The following is a 24,362-nucleotide window of genomic DNA, read 5'->3' on the forward strand; positions in this document are numbered from 1 at the left end:
TAGCTTACGTTGGAATTTGCACATGTGAAGTTTATGATCCATTCCACAGTCAATCATTGGCTATGTCTTTACTGTTATAGCTGACTTTCTCCACTTCCTTGTAATATAGTTAACTTGATTTCTGTACACTCCATATGGTAATGATACAAGGAGTGGTATGGTAATGTCTTGTAATGTCAGTATTGGGGGGGGGGGGTTTGAAAAAGAAATAATTGATTCACAGAAATTGCTAAGTCATTTTTAGAAATTGGTAAGTCATTCACCTACATTATTTCATTTTCCTAGGCCAAATTTTATTTTCTTCTTTAATATTTCCAATGTTTGCATTCCAGTCTTCAACTACAGGTGGCATATCTTGCTTGCATATTTTTGTCAATTTCATCTTGAACACATCAGCTTCCTGCTAAATCTCATCAGTCTCCTTTTCTTTTGTATCAGTGTTAGAGCATAAGCTTGGATAATCATTATATTAAAGTCTAATTGTATTGTTAAGTCATTGATTGCATTGCAGTTAAATCTTATTCTTGCTATATTTCTCCTGGTTATAAAAGCAATGCTATTCCTTCTTTGTCTTTTGTGCTCAAAGTAATAATGTGATCTTCTGTGTTCAATTCTAGTCCATCTTAATTCTCTGATGCCTCAGAGATCAATATGTGGCCGCTTTATTTTATCTTTCACTGTGTTGAGTTTTCCCATGTTCATGGTGGTTATGTTCCATGTTTCCGCCATAATGCTGCTTTAGATATCAGCAGCTATATAGTGCTGGATGATGGTCCCTTCGGGTCAGATGACATTCAACGGTGCTACTGAGGTAGAGTTGAGGATCTTTTAGAGTGTTTATCATGAAGCTGGATTAAAGCCTTCAGGACATATTTTTCACCAACATCCTATGCACAGTAGTGAAGCTAATAATTTTGTGCTACTAAATACAAAGAAAAGCTTATACTTTCATATGCAATGTTCCTCCAACTCTCAGCCTCCAAAAGGGGAGTATTCATTTGAATGAATAAGCAGTATATTCAGGATGATCAAAAGCATTTTCAGCAACTTATGGAATACACCTTCATAACACCATTCAATTTCCTGTTAGGTTGTAAACAGTGGAACAGAACATCTTCCTTTCTACCTTGCTTCTCAGAAATAATGTGTTGCCCTTTGTATAAAGCAATTAAGTGAGCTACACAGTTCTTCCAGTAAGCTTATGCCGATCTAAACTGTAGATATAAGAGATTAATAACAGACTTTTCCTTAATCCATTCTAAACCTTGCCTGTATTTAAAAAAAACAACCATAAGATTTGCTCCTATTTCCTCAGGTAACTTCCCACATTTTCAACTTCTACTTTGAATTATATGCTGCTTTTTTACTCAGTTCAAATAATTCTAAAATTAAGATAGTCATGAATCAGATAAATATCAAACTTACATGTGATTAGATCTTCTTCCTCTATTAGTTTTCTTTCCAATGACAGGAGTCCCAAAATGTTCAGGGTTGGTAAGAGGGAGCTGATCTAATGTCTGTTGACAAAAACATTATTTTTTCAATTACTGAAGAGAATTTCACAACACAGATTTGTCAGAATATGAACAAACACATTTCTTTGAAAAAATCATTCAAACAGGAGGCCCTATTATGAACAAAGCTGCAAGGAGCATGAAAACAGAAAGAAATACAAACAACACAACAGAGTATCTACAAAGGGATACTATTTTATAGAGGTCATAAATCTCTCCCAAATGCCATTTTCTCCCTTCCTACCTTCAGTAAGGTAAATAACATAAAGGGGCAAGGTTTTTGGATGGGGAATATCTATTCAGAAGATAGAGCCAAAGCCCCATTTTCCTGTGGTCATGTCTTCTCATGGAAGGGGTCTAGGATAATTCCCCGCGGCCAACCTGCCATAGCCATTTTGCTGCAGCCAACTTGCTGCGGGACAATCCACATGGGATAACTCAACGCAATAAATGTTATCCACCATTGTTTCTTCTGCATTATTTCCATTTTTGTCATACAAGACAAGAAAAAAAAAGATCATTCTCACCTCATCCGACATAAAATACTTTTTTTATGTGCAGGAGAGAAGATGCAATAGAGGAGCAATCAAAATGAGGAGACTGTACACTTGAAGAATTAAAACTACAATATCTCTTTTTTTGTGTTTTTGAATTAACTTAAAGGTTCTTATTTCTTATTATTGCAAATTATTCCGCTTTAGGTAATTATTTGTTCTTAGTATGAGTTATACAACACTGTTCTATACTTTTAACCCCTCTTACCATAACTGAAATCTAATTATAATGTCCATTAAACACACATTTTACTGTACAAATAAATGTCTTTGCCTAATTTTCCAGTTATAGGAAGCTAATTTGGAAATAAAAAGTATGCTATTCCAGCCACTGACACATGAACACATGACAGTAACAGAGATTCTCTTTATCAGAATTACATATTTTTCTAGATTTCATAACTATACCCCATTGCTAACAGCGAAGCACAACTTATACATTCCATTCCATTAATCAGTGGGCAAATATCATCAGAGCATGCTTAATTTCTATAGCACAGCTACATTAAAAAGAAAAAGTTTACCTCACTTTCAGCAAAATGTCTTTCTCCTTTTAGGCAAAGTGAAGAGCGTCTAAGAGTTTTCTCATCTCCATCATCAAATACTGTTACCAATGGTAAAATGAAAACACAATATAAAATTTTGTATAGTTTTTTTTTTAAATTTCTTTAAGTTTAATTAAATTTCAGTAAAACAGACAGCTGAGCCTACTTTTTCCATGAATTTCATATTTTCATCATTTTATCATGACTTCTAGCTAAAAGTAAATGTAGCATTTCTAAGCCATATTGAGAGAGTTTCTCTTAATCAGAAATATCAAAAATACTATAAAATACTATACAAACTATACATCAATTCCACATTTTGTAGTTGTGTCAGGAAACAGTATCATAGCCACTGCTTTAATATTGTGATTTATAAAAAAAAAAAAAGTATAGCCGGAAAGTCAGAGAAAGGAAGAAGGGAGATAGAGTACAACAGACAGAAGAATCTTAAAATTTTGATAGATAATATTTTATAGTGAGTGAGTGAGTATGTGAGTGTGTGTGTGTGTGAGAAGAGAGAGAGAGGGAGAGGGAATGACAATGACTGTATAATAGTACTGAACTATGATGATGGGACATATGATAACTTGTTAACGGGACTACCAAGTTCAATCCAGATCTCATGGCTATTTTGTTTGGCAAATTTTATGTATGTAGGTAGTTCTCAAGTTACAACTGTAATGCCTGCCCATTAAAATGGCAGAAATTGGATCCAGGTCATAAGTCCCCTTTTTCAGGTAACTTCAAATGGTTGCTAAGTGACTAGTCATAAGTCAAGAACCACCTATATAAAAGAGCTAATTTCATGTAGTAGTTAAGCATCAGGCTAAAAACTGGGAGACTGTGAGTTCTAGTACTGCCTCGGACACCAAGCCATCAGGGTGACCCTGGACCAGTCTCAGCTCTAGGAAGGAGGCAATGGCAAACCACTTCTGAAAAACCTTGCTAAGGAAACTGCAGGAACTAGGCCAAGAGAATTGGATAGGATTGAATGGAAGAAAAATGCACACACAACAGCAGTTTGTTCTAGAAGCAGCTGGGAGATGCCCCAATAGCATGGAAGTAGTACAAAAACAAACCACAAAAATAAGAACCAAAAAAGGGCCTTTTAAATGCAACTTATATCTTGAAGTTTTAAAATGTTCAGAGTCAGATTCTAACCTCTATGAAATGGCAAGAAGTTATTATTTAAAGCTGTTGCACAACTTTCAATAATTCTTGTTTCCTATCTCTATTTGTCTTTTTATCATTATCAAGCAGATTCTGCCCCAAAACGTTCTTAAATGATTGCATATCCATTTCAGTGGAGATATTATACTGAAACTAAAAGTACTCATTGAATACAAAAACCATCCCTTGGTGAATATTACAGGGAAAAGTACCTTTTTTCCAAACTTAATTTTTCGATTGTGTAAAAAGAAATTTAAGGTCTCCTTACCTACAGTATACCAGCTAGCATCTGTTAATTTATTGATGACAGCCTCCTGATAAGCTCCATCTGGATTCCTGACTTCCACCACAGTTCCTACCTACAACGAAAACAACTTTAAAGGTTTTTAAAGAGGCACTTGGTTATGAAACACTGAAGCACTTCACTTCTTATTTTATTAAATGTAGTTTTTATACTCATGTACAGTAGCATATGAAAACCAGTTTGGTGTAGTGGTTACAACACCAGACTAGAAATCTGAGGAGACCATTAATTCTATTCCCACCTTAATTACAAAGCCTCCTGGCTCACCTTGAGCCAGCCACTCTTTCTCAGCCTTAGGAAGGAAGCAAAGGAAAAACTGAAAATCCTGCCGGCAAAACTGTAAGGATTTCTCCAGGCAGTTGCCAGAAATCAACACTGAGGGTGCACATAGTATATAAAAATGTAGTATATAAAAATGATTTTTTTAAAAAAAGACAAAATATGATGTGTTGAAGATCCAAAAAATTGACAAAGCTACACAAGTGATGGGATGGAAGGAGGGAATAGACATCTTTATTTTCTGACTGCACATTTCAGACTGTTTTTTATTACAACAGTTCTGTCCTTCAGGAATACACATACAACAAGGATAAAAAGCCATGACACCTGAGTAGCACAGTTTTGCAATATGGATACTAAATTTATTTTGGAAATGAAAATACTTTTATTACAATTACCTAAATTCTATTGCTAAAGTATTCTGAACAGTTAAGAGTCTTATACTGACAATTTTTCAAAACAGAGGAAAAATTATAGCAGTATAACATTCCTGCTATTGAAATGTGACAATATACTACTGAAATGTACCAATGTAAAGATGTAATAAAGTATCTTATTCACACATGACTGAAACACCCATGATACATACACATTTAGCTTAATTTTGTCCCACAGAGATGGGACAAAGTATGGATGGCATTACAAGGAGTACTATAAATAAATCCCAATGTTCAGTTAAGTTATAAAGCAAAAGTTAATTTATATATATTGAGATTTGAAAATCATTTTAGTCTTTTTTATAGCAGTGTGAACTAGTCTTTAAAAATTCCAGTTAGGATAAGGGCAGAATTTGTAAAACAATCATTGATCAGCTTGTTCAAATTATTTGTAAAAGAGGTATTGTTTTTTAAAAAAATCTTTTTTTATGTACATGATGTGCTTTATATTACTTCCTTACTGCCAGCAGATGGTGAAAAAGAGTTGATGTCAAAATGGTTCACTAAAATAGTACCTAAAACAAAAGCCAGACAAGCTTCTTAGTACTGAGGGTTAAAAGTCTGAAAGAGTTATGTGCAATATAGTTTCAACTTCTCTGCATATCAAAGAAGATTGAAGAGAATATCTCTAATCATTATAAAAGACTTATTTTGGACAAGAAAGAAAGGAAAGCACCAATTATTTTTTTAAATGTTCAATTTAATATTCATATATTCCTTTTTGTTAATCACCATCTTTCCTTTCTTTCTACTTTTATATTTTCTATGAGTACAAAGGTAAGGATCAATTAATATTATAGCCAGCAAAAGGAAACTACTTTCTCTCCATCACAGGAGACTGCAGTTGATTTCCATTTTAAAGATAATGAAAAGAAATTAGTCATAAGGAGATACTTTGTTTTCTAAGAGATGCCTAGAATATTACTGCAATGTGCAGTTTGAACATTATAATACAGGAACTTCTCTCACCAGTATAAAGGGAAATATATCATTTCAGTAGAATAAAGGACTGTATTTCAATTAGGAACAATTTTTGTGATACTACTTAACATAATGTACAGTCCATACATTCCTTGCAAAAAGTGAAAGGAAGGGGAGGTGAAGGATTGTCTTAAGTCAGAAAACAGACTGCCATTTTCTAAATTACATAGTATCCAGAAATTACTCTTTTATGAGAAATCTTTCCAGAGTACTTACTATTATATAAAAGAATAGTAAGAAGAGCTTTGTTGGATCACATCAAAACCCATCTTAGACCTTATGTCTTTCCTGCCACTGTTGCATTTGAAGGCATGTGGCCCCCAAAGTAGAGATGTGACAGAATAGTCAAGACTGATAGACTTGTCTATGATAAATTTATCCCAAAACTTTGTATCATATTATATTTACTTAAATTAACTGTATTTCATTTTCCATATGACTGACCATTTATTCAGTTTAAACAGACTCTTCTAGAGCTCTTGCAATCACATTTGATTTTCATTACCTCAAATCATTTGATATCATCTGCAAATTTGTCCAATTCATTGCTTACTCCTACATTAAAATAATTTATGAAGTTATTCCTGTTTACTCAGCTAGCAAATCACAAAAAGATAGATTCTCTTATTCTATGACCATCAGATTTACTTAAGAGCTTTTGAAGAGTAACTCGGTCAAAGCTTTATGAAAATCCTGGTATATTATGCAACAGTGTTATATCCTACTGACACCAGTCACCTGCCTGATGATTCTCTCAAAAATTTCTAGAAGAAAAAATTGTGCAGATTTTCTTTTACTAGGAATTTTCCTTTATATGCTTAAGGTTTTTTTCTGGGAAACTGATGAGCTCAGTGATTGGCACTCGTGAAAAAGAGATGAGTATTTCTTTCATACAACAATAACATTCCCTCCAGCCATGTTTTATGTCAAGCCTGTAAGATAAATGTATTCCAGAGATGGGGACCCGTGGCAGGTTGAAGGTAAAAATTCTGAGAGTTGATTGCAGCCTGAAGTTCACAGGCTGCACACTGGTAATCTCTATACATCTTTAATAGAAATATACAAATTCCTAAGTGGATTCCAAGGAGCCTTATATGTAGACAATTACACTTCCACAAGTATTTAGTAGAAGATGTTGACTGATACCCAACAAATATTCAATTTATATAACTGCCCAGTGTCACTTATTTGAGATGGGCTACTATATAAATTGAATGAATAAATATACATTACGTATTGTTCTCTACTATTCACTATACAGAAAACAACAAAATCTTACCACAGGAATAGGCTCTTAAATCCTACCACACATAACATTATTCTGCAAATTACATTTCAGTGTTTTTAAATAATAAATGTTTGTATTCAGAGGATAATATCAATGCTATATTGGTTCAATTTTAATATATTTCAAATACACTCATACACTTCAAATACACTCTAAATTTTCCAAGAATTATTCATTTTTTCAGCAATTATTCAAATATGTTACCTTTAAAGGGCCTTTTATGTGATCATCCTGAACTTCTAAAGTTGATGAATCATGCCTAAATGTTACCTAGAAAATGAAATTGTAAATATATTTAAAACAACGTAAGAATGGCTAACGTATTTCTGAACCTGAACCTATTTGCAATTGCTATTAGACAATGCTATTGATGTTCAACTGAAACTCAAATTTTGCATTTTTCATCTGTTACCACTTTTCTCTCATAGTGGAACAACCAGATTGTAATAGAATTAAAAGATCAAAATTATTACACATTTATAAAGATCAACTGATTTATTATCCTCCCCCTCCCTTATAAAGGAATACAAGGATATAGATGCAGACACAGGAAACATTTCTTTAAATCTCTGCATCTATCTTCCAACAATAACAGTTAAGTTAGGTAATTAGATGATTTTGAACAAGTAACTCTCAGCCCAACCTAACCGTGACTGTTGGAAGATAGATGCTTCCCTGAGTCTTTAAAAGAAAACACATAAATCCAATCAATAACAATATCATTAGGTTAGAATTATACAAGTAGTTCATAACATCAACTATTCTTTCATCTTCATGCTCTACAACTTTCTCTTGCCTCACCTACAAAATATCTGAAATGTGGATTTCAGCAAAGTTCTGTGGTTCCAACTTAATTATATAGCCACAGGAAGATAAAATGAAATCAAACTTCACATCAATTTATCATTCTCTAAACTATACGGATAAAAAACAATTAGGATATAGCTGCAAAGAGATATAAGTATTCCCCTATCAATAAGCATTTCTAAGTGTTACTCTAAAAATATACCCTGGCCCTTAAAAACTCCATTTTTAAAAAATAAAAAAACCTGGGAGCCAATGACTTCAATATCTCTGGTAAAATGGCACGAAAAAATGCTACAAGAGAAAGATTAAATACTATTGCATTGATACATATAGTGTCAATGAGAGGTTAGTACATGGAGTGAAGTCTAATTCAGGCATCAATCAAATAAACTTGTTTTCTCCCCTAAAGTCTTCAAGTTTGCTTGGGGGAAATTCTGGTTCAGATTTTGAGATTATGTTAAAACAGTGGTTCTCAACCTTTTTAATGCCGCGACCCCAACCGGTCATAAGTCGAGGACTAAACCGGTCGTAAGTCGAGGACTAAACCGGTCGTAAGTCGAGGACTAAACTGGTCATACGTCGAGGACTACCCAACCGGTCGTAAGTCGAGGACTTTCCCTGCCCGGGAGCACCGCGCATGCGTGGTTCCGCCCCCTGCGCCAGCCGAGGCGTAGCTGGCAAGCGGCAGAGACGGAGCAGGCCGACCACCAGCTGGCCCAGCCCAAGGGAGGTAAGGCACCCACCGGAAAAGGGGAAAAAAATGGCGGACAAAAAAATGGCGGACAGCCTTGCTTGGCGACCCCCATGAAATGGTCGATCGACCCCAAATGGGGTCCCGACCCACAGGTTGAGAACCACTGTGTTAAAAGGAGTTCTATGAGGTGGACCCAAAAATTCCTGAAACAGCAATCTAAATATAGCCCTAAGGATCTTAAAGATTAAGATCACAAAGGCTAATATTCTTACCAGGAGTATGTACAAATTGGCTAGGGATAAGTATGCACATTTACTTTTGTGTGATAGAGTTTTAGCTTCCCATAATTTGGAAAAAAGCCAAGTAGAACAACTGATGACAAGAATATATGAAAACAAGAGAGAGCTTATCCCAAAGATGCTTTTTCACAAGGCAACTGGACTTGTTTTTCTTTGAAGACATTTCACTTCTCATCCAAGAAGCTTCATCAGAGCTGAAGAGGCTTCTTGGATGAGAAGTGAAACATCTTCAAAGAAAAACAAGGAAGTCCAGTTCCCTCGTGAAAAAACATATTTGGGACAACTATGACCTGGATTACTGAGAATCTCCACAGACATTATTTAAGAGAGAGCTTACTTCAAAGTATGCCAAATTTGAGAATTTTGGAGGCGAGATTGATTTTTGCTTTGGCCAAAAGGTATAATAATTTTGTCCTATTTGGATTACACATATTTAATTAAGAAATTGATCACTTTAAGTAATTCATGCTTTCAATCTTGCAAACAGAATTACAATCCATATGTTACTTATTCAAGAGTAAATGGAAATAGGTCTTAGTTAGATAGCAAACACAATATTTGGAACTTGGATTTACGGAAACAATTGACTCAACTTCTCTTGTGCAAGCCTGTGTAAAATGGATTTTCTGCAACTGTATGCAGACTATAGATTAGAAAGTCAGTATCATAATCAGAAGGATTTAGAAAGTTTCTGTTAAATGGGAATACATGCATACACAACCATACAGTGCTTTTCCTTTTATCCATATTCATTATATTAATGTTATAGGCAAATTTAGCAGAAATAACTACTACATTTCCATTCAAACACTAAGCTCTTTATTTCTTATATGCCTTCAATTGCTATGAGCCTAGCTAATCAAATGGGAGAAAAAGTGAAGCCTGACAAACACTTGCTCTTATGAAAATAGTCACAAGAGATTACTCCTCAGGAGTTCACCAGTTATTTACTCTACCTAAAATGAGTTTATAAATGCACATATATACATACATACCTTGACTTTAACTAGTCTTTTTGCTGTTTTTATCTTGGCTTCACAAAAGGCACCTCTATATTTTGCACTCACATCAGTGCCTACTGTCAAATATGGCGGTTCATCAAGGGCCTAGGAAAGAAATGGAATACATTTGGCTTTTAATTTTTTTTGGCTATTTCCTACTTCAGCAAACTGGAGTCTTACATCACTGTCAGCCAAGTTTTGTTTTAATAATTATTTATTAAAGAAATCACAGTAACTAAATTCATAAAGCATGCTTAAACCATGGTGGCTCGATTCATGTAACACATTAAGACAAAACAAAATAAAACACATTGCTTTTATCTGTGAGAACAATTAAATTCTTTGTAATTAAATTTCACAAACATTAAAATATGAATTGAAGATTTTTTTTAAAGATCAAGACCTTACCACGTTATTCTAATGGGTACAATCAATGTTCATTCTATTAAATAGAATGACAAAATCCTTTCAGAAAAGATTTTTCATTTTCTAATCTACAGTATTTGTAATTCATGAACAGATATGGGTTACATATATGGAATTGAGAGAAGAAAGCAAAAGGAGAGGGTGTCATGCATTTATCGAAGTGAATTGTTCAAATAAGACACTAGTTTAAGTTAATCTGCAGTGCAAAACTTATCACAGACTAGGCTGGAAGTTCCAAATGCAGGAATGAAAAATAACTCTCTTTGATGATTATGTGTTTCATCCAGGAGCAGGGAACCTAGAATAGTTGCAGAACTTCAATCTGGGGAGTTTCTTTCTCACCTCTGCAAGTTCAATAGGTCCTTAGGAAGCCAGTTTTCAACCTTAGTATCATGGGTCTAGAATATGGTTTTATAATTCTCAATATCCCTCATTATTTCCGGGACAAAAGACCTATAAGTGGGATCCCACACTACATATCTCAATATATGTTTCCTATATACTTTTCAGCAAGTCATAGCTTCAAGTGTTATGTCAACGCAGTCCTTCAATATTGAAAATTATGAAAGTCTCATTAAGGTAGCCATAACACATTACTGTACTGTATGACTTCACACAAGCATAGCAAAAATCTTTATTCTCCCCTGAAATAACCCTGCATTCAGTGACCAATAACAGCAGAACCTGCACAGATTTATTATTGTGAAATTAGTTGTTTTACTACGGACAAGCACACACAGATATCCACAGTGCTGAATACGGAAATCTCTGTACATATGTCATTTTTTTTAAATCATTAAAACAGCTACATCCTTTCTCAGATTTGTTTCTGCATGCATGGCTGCTCAGCTGGGAAAAAGCTGCTTGCTTTATGATTTGAAAAGAGATGCTTTATATGCACAACTACATGTTGCAAAATACTTATTTCAAGGGATATTCATAGCTCTAAAAATCACTACTTGCTCATACATGGACAGGTAGCTAACAGAAGATTGACTTTTGAGTTCAGATATAATGCTGGATAAGTGTTTTTAATCATTTTGACCTTGAATAATTTTTCCCACTATAAATCTATTCATTATTCCTCAGAGTAGGGGTGCACACAATTTTGCCAAGTACCACAGCTTGTCTCAGAATCAAAACCTGAACCCCTGCTGATTGCTATTTTTTTAAAAAGTTGAAAATCCACCTCTATTTTGGCTCTTAGCCAAGGTTTTTTAACCAAATTTTTTGTTCATAGTTAAAACATATTTTAAAATATTCATTTGAACAGCTATAATTTTAGATCAAAGTTCTATCATAAAAAAGAAATATCTGAAAATAAAAATACCATTAAACACAAAACCAACCTAGCACTTTCCAGATGTTTTGGAAAGGACTCTATTTAATGTTAGATGGAGTTTATAGGCATTTTTTAGCTTTTAAAATTTTAACAAAACTGTAATGAGATCTTAACAACAAATATACTGTATATGGAAAATACTAAATATACGATTAAAAAAATTCTTCAACAATATACTATAAATCTACACAGGGCAGTATAATAAATCCATGCACAATTTAAATATGAATCCATAGGCAGATAACACCCATCTCATTTACTTACATTACTTTTTTCTGTAACTATATATTTATTAATTAAATTTATATGCTACCCATCTCACTGTCAAGCGACTCTGGGCAGCTTATAAACATTCCAAAACATTAAATATTAAAATACACAGATTAAAAAAGTTAAAAAGTGGAATATTAAGGGGTGGAGGTAGAATCTTCCTAATCCATTAACCACCTTCAACATGGAACACGCCCACTGAGGTCCCAGGCCCATCAGCAGAGCCAGGTTTTGAGCCAAGGAGGGTGGAGGCAAATCTTACCTCAAGGTGCATCACGTTCCAAAGGGCAGGAGCCATGGCAGAAAAAGGCCTTTCTTCTGGATCACACTAGCCAGAATTCATTAACTGATGGAGTCTGCGGCATGCCCCTTCTGACAGAATGAGTGTGCCCAATCCTAATTCAGAGACTTTACCTCAGGTAGCCTGGCTCCATGCTTTAAAATTCATTACTAACACCTTGAATTGGAGTCAGAAACACAGTGGCAATCAGTGCAATAGCAATTACCTGGGCCAATCTGGAGGTTCCAGAACTGCCTGCATTGCTGCATTCTGCACCAGATGTAGCTTTTGAATACTCTTCATAAGTAGCCCCAAGTAGAGCATATTGCAGTAATCCAAATGTGAGATGACTACATAGGTTGTATCAAAAGTCAGCCCCCCACAGGCCAATCATAATACATTTTATTAATTCTATTAATTTTTTCCCCAAAGAAAATATTACTGTATTTAGGAATGCTCAACGGTCAGGTGTTAAATGAGTAAAGAAAAGTTTCAAAGAAAAAAGCAACCAATTTGAATTTTAATGTTATTTATATACAGTCATTGTCTATGAGGTCTGACTTTTGGTATACCTTGTATTAATTTGCACACGGATTCCCGAGTTCCTGTGGAAAACCCATTTTTTAACAGTGGAATACACTGGATAGAGCAATTAGTTCAAACAAATTGCATGATTACTTGATTACTAAAACAAATTACTCATATTTCCACAAACTATAGCAACTTTACACTAAAGCAGGAGGAGGCAACCTCGGCTCTTTTATGACTCGTAGACTTCAATTCCCAGAATTCCTGAGCCAGCTATTTACCCCTTTATTGCTTGCATTATTTTTGGAAACTTTAGTTACCCTTGTGAAAAAGTTAACAAATATATTTAGAATACAATTTTGGAAAAACTGAATTTAAGAGTGCCTTGTATGTAGGTAATGTATAACTGATAGTGTCAAATAAAACAAAGGGCCATCTTTCTACCATAGCTTAGTATGTCAGTAAATTATTTAGACAACTGATTGCCAAATATAATAGAATGAAAATATATTGGACAAATGCAGCATATGCTTCAACTCACAAACAACACAACAACAGTGTAATCTCTTAAATCTATCAAAACAATTTATCAACAATTAGTATGTAAGCATCATGTTGCATGCTGGGCTATTTGCATATATGTGAATGATAGTCGTCCAGGTTCAATATTTTCAAACCTGTGATATAAACTAATAATTAAGTTGGCAAAAATTATTTGGCAAAAATTATTAAATATAAAATATATACTTATATGATTAAAGATATGGACAGGACATAAATTTTAATAATGGGTTATACTCAGAATAGCATATTGAACAAAAAGAGAGTAAATATTTGAAGAAATAAGAAAAATAGACTTAGAATTTTAATTATGTTCTAGTTCAGTGGTGGCGAACCTATGGCATGGGTGCCAGAGGTGGCACTCAGAGCCCTCTCTGTGGGCACGCGCGCCATTGCCCCAGCCCTAGGCCTTCAGCTGGGTTTTATAAAACCTTTTCGCTTTAGGCCTCCGCCGCCTTGTACAAAAAAAAAAGGTTCAATCAATCAGTCAATTTTAACTTCTCGCGGGAAAAAAAAGATCTTGCAAAGTTGGAATTGATTGATTGAACTTTTTAGTCCCACCCAGTCTGCCGTTACCACTGCAAACACGCCCATCCAATGGACCACACCCAGCCAATGGGCCACACCCACCCGGCACCCAACGATGCATAAGTGGGTTTGGGATTGCAGTTTGGGCACTCGGTCTCTAAAAGGTTCGCCATCACTGTTCTAGTTCATCAATTAACTAAGTTCAAAAGAAATGTATTTGAAACAATTTACCAATCACATTTATTGCTATATAAGCTAATTAAAATATCCCAAGAAATCAGGATTATTTTGGAGATACCAAACATTTAAAAGCCTATTATATATTTTCTGATTTTGTATACAATATTAAATTACTCTGAGGTGATGTGCTATACAGCATTTAATAGTGAATCCTGATTAGCCACATGCACTAATGTACGTGATAAATTGTGAAATCTGAAGATTTACCAATTATGTCAATTTTACTAATAGAGGCTATAATAAGCCTTTCAATCATATGTTTTTCCTTTATCCTGAAATTTTGATTTAATATTATTCTGATTTGCATGATAATCTTTTGTGGTTAGCCCAATCATGGCCAAGACATTCATCCAGGGTAGCAAAGAAACCTCACAAATTGCTCTAACAGCAATTTGTGCCAGCTCTTTTTCCTTTACTCAAGGAACATATCTCTACAACATTTCCTGCAAAGATGATTGTGGTTTCTTGGGATTTTATCATTTCAATTTTTTTCACTGTGGTGTTGGCCAAATCTTCCCACTAGCCCATTAATTTTAAAAGCAATACTCTTCACATGTCTACAGGAGAGAAAAGAAATGTCAGAGCAACAGCTACTCATAATTTATGTGTCACGTAAATTATGGTTGTCTAACTAAAGGCTAGCCACTAGTAATCCAAGAATAATCCACTGTTTCAGATTGTGGTTAAGGTGCAGTTGAAGCTTTCTATTCTTTTCAACAGAATTCTGGAAAGAAATTATGTAAAGAAACTGAAGAATCTGTCTGGATGTTTCCTTCTATAATAGCAGGATAATTGTCTGAAAACAGAATGGGATGGAACCAAATCTAGTATGGGAGAATAACTCAACAAATGAAAATTGGGCAGATCAGGTCAAGGATTATAAAGAAAAAAAATATCCCAAATTCAGTGTATTGCTAGGGGTAAAGCAGCTGGGGACCTACTTAGAATATTACTTACTGAAGCTGGAGGGGATCTTTGACTCCCTATATAGCTGACCTTAACTACAGGTATAACTGCATTATTTCTACCTTTAAATAAACATGCAAGAAAGGTCAGCAGATGGACAAGTTCAATAGTAGATTATACAGCTAAATTATTCAAATTGAAAATATTCTTTCCCAACTAGTGTCACTTCAAACCCTAATGAGAATCAAAACAGGAAATTTAGCAACTAATCATTATTTGCCATCACTATCACATCTCACTAGACTTCCATAGACAAAAATTCAATATGGACTAAGTCAAGAATATATCCTATTGTCAATATCACACAGCCCCATGAAATACTGTTGATAACAGGATCCCTAGTGATATTCATGTTTTATAGCAGGGGTCTCCAAATTTGGCAATGTTAAGACTTGTGGATTTCAACTCCCAGAATTCCCCAACCAGCATGGCTGGCTGAGGAATTCTGAGAGTTGAAATCCACAAGTCTTTAAGTTGCCAAATTTGGAGACCCTCATTTAACAGAAATGTGTACAGTGAAAGCTTGATTTGGGGACCTTGATATAGCAAATTTGGGTGCAATGAGCAAAATCCCCATAATATTTATAGCATTTTCAATCATTTACATTATGACATCAATATGGATGATATATTCTCAATTTAAAGGAGACCCCCACATTGAACTATTAATCATGATCCCACTGTATATAATTTTCTATCTGAATGTCACTCTGTAGAAAACTTCAGATAAAATGCTAAACTATGAATAATAAATTAGAAGGGGCGTTGTCTTACCTGAACGCCTTTTCTCAGCATGACAATGGAGAATCCACCAATGGGTTTTGCTTGTCTTCTGCCCGTAGACTAAGTCAGCCAATTTTTTGCCACGCCTCTCTTCCTGGGCCCTCCTCTTCCCAGTCTCGACTGAGGTGAAGCTGTTGGCTATGTTTCCCGTGTGTTGGCTCAATTTTCCCAGCACAGGACCTGACTGGCCCTAAGGGTGGGAGTGGATTCTCCATCATCATGCTGAGAAAAGGCATTCAGGTAAGACAACACCCCTTCTCCAACATGACGAGTGGAGAATCCACCAATGAGACGTACCAAAGCCTTACTGTTCCTGTGGGTGGGAAGCTGTCTGGGCCTGTGTCCCACTTCCTGACACTACGCATTGGAGGACCTCCTGCCGAATGAGGCCTCCCCCGATGCGAACTTATCTAACTTGTAGTGTCTTATGAAAGGGGAAGGTGACGCCCACGTTGCCGCCCTACATATTTCCTCAATCGGTGCCTGAGTCACCCACGCTGCTGGTGTTGCAGCGCTGCGAGTGGATTGAGCAGTGATTTGTCTAGGAACTGCTAGCGACTGCCCCTGGTATGCCTCTGCTATGCACTTCCTGATCCACCTGCCGATTGTGGATGCTGTGACCCTTCGACCCCTTGAGTGCGAGTTGAAGGATACGAATAGGGCCTCCGATTTGTGGAAGGGTGCCATTCGCTTTATGTATTGCCTTAAGGCCCTGCGAACGTCTAAGATGTGCCATTTGCGCTCCAATTTATGGGAGGGCTGAGGACAAAAATCTGGTAGCACCACCTCCTGTGCCCTGTGGAATAGGGAATTGACATTGGGAATGAAGAAGGGGTCCAGACATAGGACCACCCTGTCCGTGTGGAATGTGCAGAGATCTTCCCTAACTGATAGTGCTGCCAATTCTGAAATGCGCCTTGCCGAAGTAACGGCAATCAGAAATGCGACCTTAAGAGTCAAGCACTGTAATGTGCAGGTCCGAATAGGTTCAAATGGAGGTGAGGTAATGGCCTGTAGGACCTTCGACAAGTCCCAGGAGGGATATATGTGGACCGCGGGTGGTCTGTTGCTTGTTGTGCCCTTTATGAAGGATCGCACCACTGGGTGCTTGGCAGTGGTTCAGAGTTGCCATATGTGAGTATAGTGGACAGGGCAGCCACCTGTCTGTGAATTGTGTTGGGTGCTAAACCCCTATCAAGACCCTCCCATAAGTAGTCTAAGACCCTTGGGATAGTAATCTTAAAGGGGTCTAGTTGCTGTTTTGTGCACCAGCTGCAGTAATTTCTCCACGTGGAGTCGTAAATTCTGTTGGTCGTAGGCTTTCTTGAGGCCTGGATTGTCTTGATGACTCTTTGTGAATAGGCCTCCCCTTCTAGGAGGCTCCGCTCAAGTGCCAAGCGGCTAGTTGGAGCCACTGTGGCTCTGGGTGTTGTAGAGCCCTCTGACTGGGGGAGATTCTGTTGTGGGGAATCCTCCATGGAGGAGATATGGAAATACTTACGAGGTCAGCAAACCACGGCCATCTTGGCCAGTGTGGCACAATGAGTATCACTTCTGCTTGTTCCTGTAATATCTTTCTGATGGTTGCTTGCATCAGAGGAAGAGGTGGGAAGGCGTATAGCAACCCCTTCGGCCAGTGTCCCTGGAGCGCATCTGCTCCGTCCGCCCCCAGTGACGGGAAGCGGGAGAAGAACCTCGGGAGCTGGGCATTTCTGGGGCTTGCGAATAGGTCCAGCACTGGATGGCCGAACCTCTCTGATGCTTCCCTGAAGAGGGCTGGTTGCAGGCTCCACTCCGAGTGCTCCACTGTTGCTCTGCTCAGAAAATCCGCCTGCTGATTCGCTACTCCTGAGATGTGCTCGGCCCTGAGGGAGGCTAGGTTGTCCTCTGCCCATGTTCCCAGCGATTGGGCCTCAGCCATGAGAAGTTTGGACCGCGTGCCCCCGTCGGTTGACGTGTGCCTTTGCCGCCACGTTGTCCGTGAGCACTAGGACGTGCTGGTCCGCCACTGTGTTGTGAAAGTGACGGAGGGCCAGATGTATGGCTCATGAGTTCTAACCAGTTTATGTTGTGTCTTAGATCGTCTTTTGACCATTGGCCCTGTGCCAGTTATGATTGTAGGTGTGCTCCCCAACCGAATAGGCTGGCATCCGTGGTCAGAATGACTCAGGCGGTCTCCTTGAACATATGTCCCTTTCTCACTGCTGGAGACGACCACCACTGGAGTGACTTCAGGACCCTTGGTGGAACCCTTACTCTTCGGTTGGAGGAGCCGGTTCCCCTTTTTTGGAACGGGAGTAGGAACCACTGCAGGTCTCTGGAGTGTAGTCGTGCCCAGGGCACAATTGCTAGACATGAAATCATCTTTCCCAGCAAGTGGGAGAGAGTGGCCAGTGTTATGGTTCGTTTCTTTTGAATCAGACTGACCAGGGTTCAAATGCTGTTTTGGCGTTCTCGAGAGAGGTAGACTTCGCACTTTAGTGTGTCTATCACAGCTCCCAGATGAAGAAGGCGGGTCGATGGGACCATATGACTCTTTTGAAAGTTTACTAAGAACCCGTGTTCCTGAAGGGTTCTTAGGGTCAGTGTCAGATCTGACTGTGCCGACTGGACTGACGAGGATTGGATGAGAATGTCGTCCAGGTAACACTGGATGCGCACAGGAATTGTTCGCAGATGTGCGGCGAGTGTCGCCAGTACTTTTGTGAATACTCTGGGAGCTGAAGAAAGTCCAAAGGGCAGGGCCCTGTATTGAAAATGCTGTCCTGTGTGACAGAACCTGAGAAACCTTCGGTGTTCCAGAAGTATGGGAATGTGAAGGTAAGCCTCCGTCAGATTTATGGACGTCAGGAGGTCTCCCCTCTGACGCCTGCTAATATTGACTAGAGAGTCTGCATTTTGAACTTTCTGTATGCCAGGTGGATGTTCAGACTTTTTAAGTCCAGAATTGCTCTCCACCCCCACCCCCCGAACTCTTTGGGACTATAAATAAGATGGAATAGAATCCCTGTCCCTGTTTCTCTTTTTGCACCAGTTCTATGGCCTGGATGTCCAGGAGGTGCTGAATGGCCTTCTTGATGAGGTTCTTTTTGGTCGGATCTTTGGGTGATGGGCAAGGGATGAAGCGGTTCGGGGGTTTGGAGATGAATTCCAGTGAGAGGCCGAATCTGACGGTATTTAGGACCCAAAGGTCCGTGGAGGTGGCTTGCCATTTGTGAGCGAAAAGAGCCAGCCTGCCACCAATGGGGGAGTCCTCCCCGCTGTCACTTGGATTTTCGAAAAAGGCGACCCCCCACTCCTTGAAAGGGGCGCTTTGATTGGAATTGTTGTCTGAATCTGTCCCTGTTACCGGATCTGTCGCCCTGTCGGTCCGATCTGGGTTGATAAGGGCGGGAAAAGGTAGTAGGTTCTGGAACTGCTTCTGACTGAAAAGGCTGTCTGCGAGGGTAGGAAGAGATTCTCCTATCTGTCCTCCTTGATAGGTGGGCCAGGACCTTGCGTTTGTCCTTATTCTCTATTAGGTAGGGATTGAGGGCCTCTCCAAAGAGTAGGCCGCCCTTGTAGGGTGCAGCCGCCAACCACATCGCCTTAATGTCGACTCGCCACTGTCTGAGCCACATTAACCTGCGTGCTGCGGTGTTGGATGCTATTGTCCTGGCAGAATAATTTGCAGCGTGCAATGATGAATCTGCCATGAATTCCGCTGCCGCCACAAACCTCCTTAAATCATGGTGGGTTCTCTCCTCCTCTGGGGGGAACCTCGCCTGGAGTTGGCGCAATGCATATGAAAGAAGAATGGGAACTTTTGATTGACAAGAAATTCTAATTTTCTTAGCTCGCGGGTGTCAAACTCGCCACATCACGTGACATATGACTTTTTTTGCATTGCTAGAGCTGGGGGCACGGCTTCCGCATGTTTGACACCCCTGTCTTAGCTCATATGCAACACAGAAGCATAAACTACCACAATGGCACAGCACTCTGATTTGTATTTATATGCAGCCCTAATCCATAGTTGGCATTAACCAGGACTTATTGAAAACTCATAATCATGATTTATATATCATCATGGGTATCATCATTAAAAACCAAAAACTAAATATATTACTTCTTTGTGAGATACATGAATCCAATTAATAACTGAAATTCAAGTCTATCAAAATAGGATATCATGTTAATCCAGTGGTTTTAATTACCGAGATATTGCTGTTTATAAGCCATGGTTTATGTCACATAAGCAAATACAGGAAACTATGGTTAATTCAGTAAAATGTGGTGAAGCAAATTATGGCTTAGCACTCCATATTCCAAAACTCTGTTCCCAATGACTTTGAAAATTCAAAGAGACGGACAGAATGTTCCATTGTTTGAGAACAAATTACTTATTTATTATTACATATTGCCCAATGCAGGAATCTTGCATTCTACTTTATTCTCTGCACAGCTAGTAGAGCCCTAGGTGAACTGATAGTATCTACAGTACTTCCAAGCTTATCAACATATAGCTGTAGTTGTAGCTGTTTCTCCAACTCCTCTTAACTCCTTATGGCTGCAGCCTACTAATTAGTTTACAAGTGTGTCTACTGCTTAGGGGAAAAAAGGAAAATACATTAGAATGGTAGAGTTTAAAAATGAACTGCCTCACGAGTTTGCCTTCAGGTGAATGGATATTTTAGGACTGCCCATGCCCATCAAAATGTAACAGGTTCTTGGTCTACAGATAAGTCTCCCACTGGCAATCATTCTGTGTGATCACTCACAAAATGTTCTCAAAATTCAAAATGTGCCACCAGAAGACTCAGGGAATTGCAAACTTTATTTACATGACTTTATTCATATTAAGAAATGGGAGAAAGTTATAAAAGTAATTCAAAACAGCAACAGCCAGCAGTCATCACATCAAAGACACTACGCTTAAAGTTTGATTTATAATAACTATTTCTTAATTTCCATAAAATATTTTTGAACCTACATTTACATTATAGTTAGTTTGGCTATACAGTCACAGCCATCATAAACCAAGACATCACATGACATGGACTTACAATGGCAATCCTGACACTCTCCATTGTGGTCACTAATTGAAAATCATGAGGTATTACTTGACCACTTACCCCAGTTGAAGCTATTCTGAGCTTAATCCTTCCCAGCCCTGAGTCTCAGTAAGGCAAGGGCCTGCCTCCAACTCCCCACCCCATCTTCCACCAAACCATGCAGCCCCAGCCACTCCAGCCTGCCGAACAAGTGCCATCAAGCATTCAATCACTCAGCTGCCTTCTCTCCCACTTCCTGACACAACCTTTCACCTTCTGCACCCAGCTGAAGCAAAAGTATCCCACTGCCCTTTCTGTGCTATCCCAGGCACTTCAGTTTCTCTGGCTTCCTGTACATGGCTCACCAGTAGAACGGCACCAAACCATTAAGTCCATGAAGTTCCAGCAGGCATTCATTTCCTCAGCTGCCTTCTTTCCAACTTCCGTGCATCAACATTTGGCACCCAACTGCCATGGCCAAACTAGACGTTGCTCGCTGTCCTTGTCTCCTTTTTAGATCTGACTTCTCTGGCAAACATTTCCTATATGTGACTCCCTAAGCACTGTTTTCAGAAAGCTGTGCTGCCTTCCAGCTTTCAAAGGCAGCACAGCTTTACCAAGACAGCACTGAGAGAACCATATGTAGGAAATGTTCACCAGAGAAGATGGGTCAAAAAATGAGACAACAAAGACAGTGAGGCACTTCTGCTTCACCTGCTGGGTGCAAAAGGTGAAAGATTGATGCAGGGAAGCAAGAAAGAAGACAGCTGGGCAAATTAATGCTTGCTGAAGATTGCTGGGGCAGCTGAGCCTCACTGGGGCATGGCAAACAGCCGCAGAGGCACGTGGTTATGAGGCTGCTTACTGCCCTGCAAGGCAAGGTGCAGGGAACCAGAAAGAGTATGCATGGGGGAGGCAAGATAGATAGATGGCAGAAGTTGAAGTGCCCCTTCAGTTATAAGTGCAGGTGAGCTGAATTTTGTTCATGTAACCATGAAGATTACTAACAAATGGTCAGAATTTGAGTATTACCTGTAACAATGAAACTCCTCACAACTTAGTATTCAGCAGGTGTTTACTATCTTTCACATGTTTGGAAAGACTACTGTACTGAAGTATATTCACCCTACTCCAGACACTCCATAAATTTCTATGACAGAATTTAAATCAGACATCAAATAATGAAACAACGGCAACTGGGGATGCCCCCTTATTTCTGTTCCCTTCCAGATTTATTTTCTTTGCCATCGTTGTTCTTTTTCTAATATTTTGTCTATTTTATGGTCTGGCCAATTTTAACTTGCAAGCAGATGGTATTTCTTGCAGATATCACAGTAAACCACTGTTGCTACTTTGTCACAAATGCATCATTGTTGCTACTTTTTCATTCATATGTAATTTTGAAATTGTTATTATGGTCGGCACACAGTCAGATGCTTAGACTGGAACTGGTATTTTTATCCACCTATCAAATCCTTTCCAAGGACCTGGGATAGGCAGATATTATTATTATTATTAAGGTAGAAAAAAGGGGTAAGGCAGTAATCCTAGAACACGGGTGTCAAACTCGCCGCATCACGTGATGTGTCGCAATGCATTGTGACTTTTTTTGCACTGCTGGAGCTGGAGTGGGTGCATCCTCCACATGATGCAACCAGCCTGCGGGCCGTCAGTTTGACACCCCTGTCCTAGAATTTTGTAAGACCCATAGCTGCTCCTTCTCTTCTACATCAGCACATTCAGGTTCTTTGCCCATCTTCATTCCTCTAATTCAGTGTTTCTCAACCTTGGCAACTTTACGATGTGTGGACTTCAACTCCCAAAATTCTCCAGCTAGCAACACTAGCTGGAGAATTCTGGGAGTTGAAATCCACACATCGTAAAGTTGCCAAGGTTGAGAAATACTGCTCTAATTTCTACTTCTAGAACAACTATATGAGAAGACATTGTGGCTTGATAAAATCCAGCATGACCATTAAAATAAAGGCATTAAACTGCTGGGATTCTGCATAATCAGCCACAGAGTAGTGATTTGAAATAAGGTTGTGGGCAAGATACAGGCCATGTTCACCATATGATAAGCTATTATTTGCTTTATGACAGTAAGTTACAGCTGGCTAGATACACCCAACCATCTAAGCTGTGAACTAATCAAAATGGGAGGATTCAAATATGCTAAGCCATTTAAACCATTATACACACACACACACACACACACACACACACAAAATGTATAAAGAACTGTTTAAAACCTCTACAACTCTTAAATGACTTGGTAAAGAGATAAAATTTTATTGTCACTCCCAAGCTCTATTAACAATGGGCTTGCCTCAGTTATAGTATATCCAACTTATGTAATTATATGCATCAAAGATGGGGGGAAAGGAAACAAAAAATGAGAGAGTAACGTCACATGCCCATTCCAGAAAGTACTGTAAAGAATAAAGGAGAAACCTCCTCTGTAAAAAGCTGCAAACATGGAGAGAAATAGACAGACAGACAGACAGAAAGGACAAGACAGAACAGACTTTCCTAATCAGCCTTAAATTATGCTGAGGTGTGTGTGTGTGTGTGGGAGGGGGGTCATTGTAACATTGTGCTGTAAATTGTATTGCTTCTGATGTCATTTCTTTTGCATCATGATTAGCACCCAGAATGCTACATAACTCTAACTATCGCTACTGATCTCCTAGCTGACAGAACTAAGCATATCTATTTTTGTTATGTGTCTTAGATATTTCAGCCAGAACACTGTAGTAGGAGGCAAGGCAACAAACAATGTAGAGAGCCAGGTTCATTTCAGAGAAATGTATTCCACAGTTGAAAGTTATGGCAAAGAAAGGGCAAAGTGAGACGAATAAATTAATTTTAAGATGGATACAAAGCAACTTGTTGGGGGAAGGGCATTTCTGACTACCAGACATTTATTTGACCATAGAGTTACTATATTGACATTATACTGCTTTTGTTTAAAACCAAGTAGAACTAGATCATTCTTATTTCAGAAATGGTTATCTAGATATCCTAAAAGGAAGCTCTCAACCATGTAACTTAATAATAGCCATTTGTATGTGTCCTGTGCACCTGAAACAGACAAATAATATTTCTAGTCATACAGGAGTCATTCACAGCTATCATAGCTAACCTTTATCAATAATCTATCCTCCATGAATAGCTTACTCTTTCAAAAGTTACATAAGTTATTGCTGACGATCTGGTAAATCATGCTTGAACTGAAAATGGTTCAAATATTCTGGCACTTTTTGCTTTTGGAAGAGAGGCAACGGACACAGATACAGAAGAAGAAAATTAATTAGTGAACTAGTTTGTGTACTATATGAAATACATTTTTTTGTTAGCCTTCAACCTGCTATCAGCAGATCACTCTGACTAGATGACTTGGTTCCAAGAGTAACTGTGGACCAATAATAATTTCTATCTACAGAACTCTCAATGTTACTTATGAACTTTAACTGAATTTTTTTATAAACAAAAAAAGTTACTAACTCTCAGAAGGCATAGAAGAGCTCCA

General features: G+C 38.2%; 1 protein-coding gene across 1 annotated transcript in view; it reads right to left on the reverse strand.

Moving 5' to 3' along the window:
- Positions 1-24,362, reverse strand: part of ARID4B (AT-rich interaction domain 4B) — an 86,638-nt gene that overhangs the window by 51,443 nt on the left and 10,833 nt on the right. Inside the window, exons 3-7 of the mRNA XM_015816922.2 lie at positions 9,868-9,978; positions 7,277-7,342; positions 4,052-4,142; positions 2,593-2,672; positions 1,426-1,517 (exon numbers count right to left, since the gene is read on the reverse strand). Of these exons, the coding sequence (XP_015672408.2) occupies positions 1,426-1,517; positions 2,593-2,672; positions 4,052-4,142; positions 7,277-7,342; positions 9,868-9,978 (440 nt within the window). The remainder of the gene's footprint in view (positions 1-1,425; positions 1,518-2,592; positions 2,673-4,051; positions 4,143-7,276; positions 7,343-9,867; positions 9,979-24,362) is intronic.

This window comes from Protobothrops mucrosquamatus, unplaced genomic scaffold (genome assembly GCF_001527695.2).
Source record: "Protobothrops mucrosquamatus isolate PMUCROS unplaced genomic scaffold, P.Mucros_1.0 scaffold527, whole genome shotgun sequence".
Lineage (NCBI taxonomy): Eukaryota > Metazoa > Chordata > Lepidosauria > Squamata > Viperidae > Protobothrops > Protobothrops mucrosquamatus.